Raw genomic sequence first — 7,500 nt, forward strand, 5'->3', positions numbered from 1 at the left:
CGGGCCCCCAAACACGCACACGCACACGCACACGCACACGCACACGCACACGCACACACAAACAGACATATTCACACACAGAGACACACACACTCGCACATGCAGACGCACACACATATCCCTGTAATGTACGCACCGGGCCCCCAATGGTGGTGTTCCACCCTGATGCAGCAGTTGTAGCAACACACACAAACACACACACACACACACACACACACTCACTCACACACACATCCCTGTAATGTACGCACCAGGCCCCCGATGGTGTCGCTCCATCCAGATGTAGCAGTTGTTCTGGGCCACGCCCGTCTGGGAGTCCAGGAAGGGCAGCCTCACGCTCCGCTCCGCACACAGGCGCGCATTGTAGCTGCGGCAGTGCTCAATGGCCTCCTGGTAGAACTGGTCACCCAACCTGAGGAGAACCACACAGGCACAACTCAAGCTTCAATTCAATTCAATTCAGTTATTTATTCATGAGCGCCAATAGCAACAGAACTCAAGGCACTTTACAGAGCCAGAGGCCTGAACCCCCCTAGAGCAAGCACACAGGCGAGACCACGGACCATCAACCCAGCATCCTTTTATACTGTGAGGAACACAAGGACCATCAACTGTATCCACACACAGTTTGAGCCCTTAGGAGCAGAGACTGATAGGAGTGTATCCACACACACACACTGAGAGATTGAGAGGAGTGTATCCACACACACACACCGAGAGATTGAGAGGAGTGTATTCACACACACTGAGAGGAGTGTATCCACACACACTGAGAGTCTGAGAGGAGTGTATTCACACACACACCGAGAGATTGAGAGGAGTGTATCCACACACACTGAGAGACCAAGAGGAGTGTATCCACACACACACTGAGAGATTGATAGGAGTGTATTCACACACACCGAGAGACTGAGAGGAGTGTATCCACTAGGGATGGGCATAATTAATCGACGATCGATTAATTGATCATTAAGAATTTCCTCGATGAAATAATTTTTTCATCGATTAAAACGTATGCATGTTCTGTTGCGTAGTGTGCGTGTAATTTATTTATTTTAGGATCTGTCAAAGTTAACGTGTTATTCTATGAGATTATTGTGGCCGAGATTAATGCAATAAAATATTTGAACGCAGTTAACGCAACTTTGTTTACTTCCGGTGCGCGTTGACCCATGGCACGAAACCGCCGCGTGTCTGCAGTCAGTTAGATAGAAGAGACCGAGACAGTAGTTGAAGATGGAGAGAGCTGAGGGATTGTTGGGCGGAAAGTTTCTGTTTAAGAGGCAATATGACAGAACAATCGACAAAACTAAAGTTGTATGTAGCATTTGTCAAGCTGAATGTAGCTATCACAGAAGCAGCTCGTAAGTTATCACCTTAATGCAAAGCACCCGACAGAAAGCAGTCCCAGGTTAGATGGTCGCCAACCCACACTCCACGACTTCTCTAGGAAATTAACTAGACCAGTCCGTGAAAAGGTTACCAACGCTGTAGCAGTTTGGGTTGCCGGTGACTGTCGGCCCATCAACATAGTTGAAGACGGTGGGCTGACTGAGGTGATTCGAATTGCTTCAGGGGACAATTCTTACGATTTACCGTTGAGGGGCACCATTGTGTCTCGCATACATTCCTTGTATGACGGCGAGAGAGCACGAAAAAAATACAATTAAACAACAGTGTCTAAAATACACGCTGTCTGAAGTGATTACTCGTTAATTTATAAGATTTAGTCTTTAGAAGAAGACAAACTTTTAATCACGATGAATCTAGATGAATGAATTTCAAAATTAGATGAATTAGTTAGAGAGAGAAAAAAAACGAAGGTCAGTTGTGTTTATGAGCACCGGCTTCTAGCTGTCGGCTCCGCTGCTTAAGAGTACAGCAGCGCATATTTTCAAGTGTAACCATTGAACGGATCCCGTTTAACTGCCAGTTGTCCATCTTGTAAGTTTAACTGCCACAAGAGTTGTTCATCTTGTAATAAAGATCTCAATGAGGAAACACGCTGTGTTTTTTCTATTTTCACTGCATTTTAATATAGCCTATAAATAGTGAATTTTAATATAAAAATATTAATGATTAGACGAAAATCGATCGTTAATTCTCCCGACGATCGATTAAGACAATTTAATCGAATGCCCATCCCTAGTATTCACACACACTGAGAGATTGATAGGAGTGTATTCACACACACCGAGAGACTGAGAGGAGTGTATCCACACACACCGAGAGATTGAAAGGAGTGTATCCACACACACCGAGAGATTGATAGGAGTGTATTCACACACACCGAGAGACTGAAAGGAGTGTATTCACACACACCGAGAGACTGAAAGGAGTGTGTCCACACACCGAGAGATTGATAGGAGTGTATCCACACACACTGAGAGACTGGGAGGAGTGTATCCACACACACACTGAGAGACCAAGAGGAGTGTATTCACACACACACACACACACACACACACACACTGAGGCGTCGCACGGCTAACTGCAAAAAGACTATTATCAGTTTCACCATTCATGACAATCATCCCCCTCTATGACTGATACTACACAACACTCCCGACAACAATTCCGGTATTCTATTGCTGTGTTTGTCTGCCACAGGATTAGTACCATTTGACAATGCAACCACAGGGTATCAGACTTCTATTATGACAGTGTGTGTGTGTGTGTGTGTGTGCGTGTGTGTGTGTGTATGTGCTACCCTAAATGAACCTCTCGTCATGTCTGTATATATATACAGATGTCCTCTTTAGGAGAGGTTTCTGCTGAGCTGTGCTGTGCAATAAGGAGTGGATCCTCTCTCAGTCCAAACACTCATGATGTATATCTCCCCGCGACTCCCAGGAGGAATGTGGGGAGAGGAGGCATGAGGCATGACTCCCAGCAGGACACACACACACACAGACACACACACACGTATGCTTACACACACATAAAGACACACACACACACACGTATGCTTACACACAAATAAAGACACACACCTGAGGATTCTTGAACACGCATACAGACATGTGCACGCACACACAAGGTCACAAACACACATTTGCACACGCATATGGCACACAGTTTCTCTCTCTCTTTCTCTCTCCCACATGTGTCACCACTCACACACACACACACACACACACACACACACACACACACACACACACGCATCACCACTCCCAGCAGCCACTCGAGTCAGCAGGAAGCAATCAGGAGCAAGAGATGGGCAGCCATTGCCTAGCGACACACAAACACACACACACACACAAACACACACATGCAAATGCTCGACAAGCAAGCAACATTTCATAATGAGTAACTGACAAGAGTCAGTGCTGCAAACACAGACTGAGCGTCAGAGGAGGAGGGAATGAGAGAGAGAGTGATAGAAAGAGAGAGGAAGAAAGAGAGAGTGAGAGAGGAAGAGAAAGAGAGACTGAGTTATAGATTGATAGAGAGACAGAGAGAGAGAGAGAGAGAGAGAGAGAGACAGACAGTGATGGGGAGAGAGAACACACACACACACACACACACACACAGAGAGACAGTGAGTGATAGAGAGAGAGAGAGAGAGAGGGAGAGGGAGAGAGAGAGAGAGAGAGAGAGAGAGAGGGGAGAGAGAGAGAGAGAGAGATGAAGATGAGGAGGGAGATGGTGATTTCTGACTGGGATCCAGCTGTGTGCAGTGTGACGAAAGCACTGAGTATGATTAAGCACATGGCATCGCCACGGTGACAACAACACTGGCAACTCCAACCATCAGGGCGCAGCCAACACCTAAACCAGACTGCAAATGACACGTTAACAGGAGAGAGACGATCAGAGTCGTTTGTTCCATTTCCTGAAAGGGCTGAGGGTTAGGAAGGCGTCTGGGAGAAGGGACACACTTACAGATCTAGTCTGGGAGAAGGGACACACTTACAGATCTAGTCTAGACTGGGAGAAGGGACACACTTACAGATCTAGTCTGGGAGAAGGGACACACTTACTGCTCTAGTCTGGGAGAAGGGACACGCTTACAGATCTAGTCTGGGAGAAGGGACACACTTACAGATCTAGTCTAGTCTGGGAGAAGGGACACGCTTACAGCTCTAGTCTGGGAGAAGGGACACACTTACAGCTCTAGTCTGGGAGAAGGGACACGCTTACAGATCTAGTCTGGGAGAAGGGACACACTTACAGATCTAGTCTAGTCTGGGAGAAGGGACACACTTACAGATCTAGTCTAGTCTGGGAGAAGGGACACACTTACAGCTCTGGTCTGGGAGAAGGGACACACTTACAGATCTAGTCTGGGAGAAGGGACACGCTTACAGCTCTAGTCTGGGAGAAGGGACACGCTTACAGATCTAGTCTGGGAGAAGGGACACACTTACAGATCTAGTCTAGTCTGGGAAAAGGGACACACTTACAGATCTAGTCTGGGAGAAGGGACACACTTACATATCTAGTCTGGGAGAAGGGACACACTTACAGCTCTAGTCTGGGAGAAGGGACACACTTACAGATCTAGTCTGGGAGAAGGGACACACTTACAGCTCTAGTCTGGGAGAAGGGACACGCTTACAGATCTAGTCTAGTCTGGGAGAAGGGACACACTTACAGATCTAGTCTAGTCTGGGAGAAGGGACACACTTACAGCTCTAGTCTGGGAGAAGGGACACACTTACAGCTCTAGTCTGGGAGAAGGGACACACTTACAGCTCTAGTCTAGTCTAGGAGAAGGGACACACTAACAGCTCTAGTCTGGGAGAAGGGACACGCTTACAGATCTAGTCTAGTCTGGGAGAAGGGACACACTTACAGATCTAGTCTGGGAGAAGGGACACACTTACAGATCTAGTCTAGTCTGGGAGAAGGGACACACTTACAGATCTAGTCTAGTCTGGGAGAAGGGACACGCTTACAGCTCTATAGTCTGGGAGAAGGGACACACTTACAGATCTAGTCTAGTCTGGGAGAAGGGACACGCTTACAGCTCTAGTCTGGGAGAAGGGACACACTTACAGCTCTAGTCTAGTCTGGGAGAAGGGACACACTTACAGCTCTAGTCTGGGAGAAGGGACACACTTACAGCTCTAGTCTAGTCTAGGAGAAGGGACACACTAACAGCTCTAGTCTGGGAGAAGGGACACGCTTACAGATCTAGTCTAGTCTGGGAGAAGGGACACACTAACAGCTCTAGTCTGGGACAAGGGACACACTTACAGCTCTAGTCTAGTCTAGGAGAAGGGACACACTAACATCTCTAGTCTGGGAGAAGGGACACACTTACAGATCTAGTCTAGTCTGGGAGAAGGGACACACTTACAGATCTAGTCTAGTCTGGGAGAAGGGACACATTAACAGCTCTAGTCTGGGAGAAGGGACACGCTTACAGCTCTATAGTCTGGGAGAAGGGACACACTTACAGATCTAGTCTAGTCTGGGAGAAGGGACACACTTACAGCTCTATAGTCTGGGAGAAGGGACACCCTTACAGCTCTAGTCTGGGAGAAGGGACACACTTACAGCTCTAGTCTAGTCTAGGAGAAGGGACACACTTACAGCTCTAGTCTAGTCTAGGAGAAGGGACACACTAACAGCTCTAGTCTGGGAGAAGGGACACGCTTACAGATCTAGTCTAGTCTGGGAGAAGGGACACACTTACAGATCTAGTCTAGTCTGGGAGAAGGGACACACTTACAGCTCTAGTCTGGGAGAAGGGACACACTAACAGCTCTATAGTCTGGGAGAAGGGACACACTTACAGATCTAGTCTAGTCTGGGAGAAGGGACACGCTTACAGCTCTATAGTCTGGGAGAAGGGACACACTTACAGATCTAGTCTAGTCTGGGAGAAGGGACACGCTTACAGATCTAGTCTGGGAGAAGGGACACACTAACAGATCTAGTCTAGTCTGGGAGAAGGGACACACTTACAGATCTAGTCTAGTCTGGGAGAAGGGACACACTTACAGATCTAGTCTAGTCTGGGAGAAGGGACACACTTACAGCTCTAGTCTGGGAGAAGGGACACACTAACAGCTCTAGTCTAGTCTGGGAGAAGGGACACACTTACAGATCTAGTCTAGTCTGGGAGAAGGGACACACTTACAGATCTAGTCTAGTCTGGGAGAAGGGACACACTTACAGCTCTAGTCTGGGAGAAGGGACACCCTTACAGCTCTATAGTCTGGGAGAAGGGACACACTTACAGCTCTAGTCTGGGAGAAGGGACACGCTTACAGATCTAGTCTAGTCTGGGAGAAGGGACACACTTACAGCTCTAGTCTGGGAGAAGGGACACACTTCCTTCTCCTAGACTAGACTAGAGCTGTGACACACTAACAGCTCTAGTCTGGGAGAAGGGACACACTTACAGATCTAGTCTAGTCTGGGAGAAGGGACACACTTACAGATCTAGTCTAGTCTGGGAGAAGGGACACACTAACAGCTCTAGTCTGGGAGAAGGGACACACTTACAGATCTAGTCTAGTCTAGTCGCCACCATCTTTCCGTATCTGTGCTGTGCTGTGCTGTGTAGTGCTGTGCTGTGCTGGGGGACTGGGATGGGGTGGAGTGTTAATATGCACTGTGAGTAAGAGCTGCGAACACACACACACACACACACACACACACACACACTCTCTCTCACACATAAACACACACGCTCTCTCTCTCTCTCCCTCACTCACAGACATGCACGCACACATATACATACACACATTCTCTCTCATACAGACACACACAGACATACATGTACACACAGACACTCTCTCCCTCCCACACACACACACACACCACACACACACACACACACACACACACACACACACACACACAAGTACACACAGACACTCTCTCCCTCCCACACACACACACACACACACACACACACTCTCGCTCATACAGACACACACAGACATACATGTACACACAGACACTCTCTCCCTCCCACACACACACCACACACACACACACACACACACACACACACACTACACACAGACACTCTCTCCCTCCCACACACACACACACACACACACACACACACACACAAGTACACACAGACACTCTCTCCCTCCCACACACACACCACACACACACACACACACACACACACACACCACACACACACACACACACTCTCTCCCTCCCTCCCTCACACACACGTTTCATATGCTAATTACAACAGGCGATTAATTAGAGGAGGGTTCAGCTCCGGCAGGACCGCCAGCCATGCTTTAATCTGGGAACAGAACAAAGGACCAGGAACCTCAGGAACCTTCACGTCAGCACTACCAGCGACACAGCTTCCTCCCTGCGGCTGTCACTCAGGCACAGACACGCCCACAGGTGGCCCCGCCCCCTACAGATCTTAACCACATGGTCCCAATTACCCCAATTACCCCCTTCCTCCAGCTCCACTGATCAGCATGGGGGCAGCATGGACGCCATCTTCATCCGGGACGGAAGCCTCAGGCCTCCTCCTCTGGGCCAGAACCAGGCAGAAACACCCGC

At 48.4% G+C, this 7,500-nt stretch overlaps 1 protein-coding gene across 4 annotated transcripts in view; it reads right to left on the bottom strand.

Moving 5' to 3' along the window:
• LOC105909810 (zinc finger protein DPF3-like) overlaps positions 1–7,500 on the bottom strand; it is a 51,256-nt gene that overhangs the window by 30,747 nt on the left and 13,009 nt on the right. For all 4 annotated transcript variants that reach the window (XM_031580168.2, XM_031580166.2, XM_031580167.2 and 1 more), the window contains exon 2: positions 252–412. In XM_031580168.2, the coding sequence (XP_031436028.1) occupies positions 252–412 (161 nt within the window). The remainder of the gene's footprint in view (positions 1–251; positions 413–7,500) is intronic.

Source organism: Clupea harengus, chromosome 14 (genome assembly GCF_900700415.2).
Source record: "Clupea harengus chromosome 14, Ch_v2.0.2, whole genome shotgun sequence".
Classification (NCBI taxonomy): Eukaryota; Metazoa; Chordata; class Actinopteri; order Clupeiformes; family Clupeidae; genus Clupea; species Clupea harengus.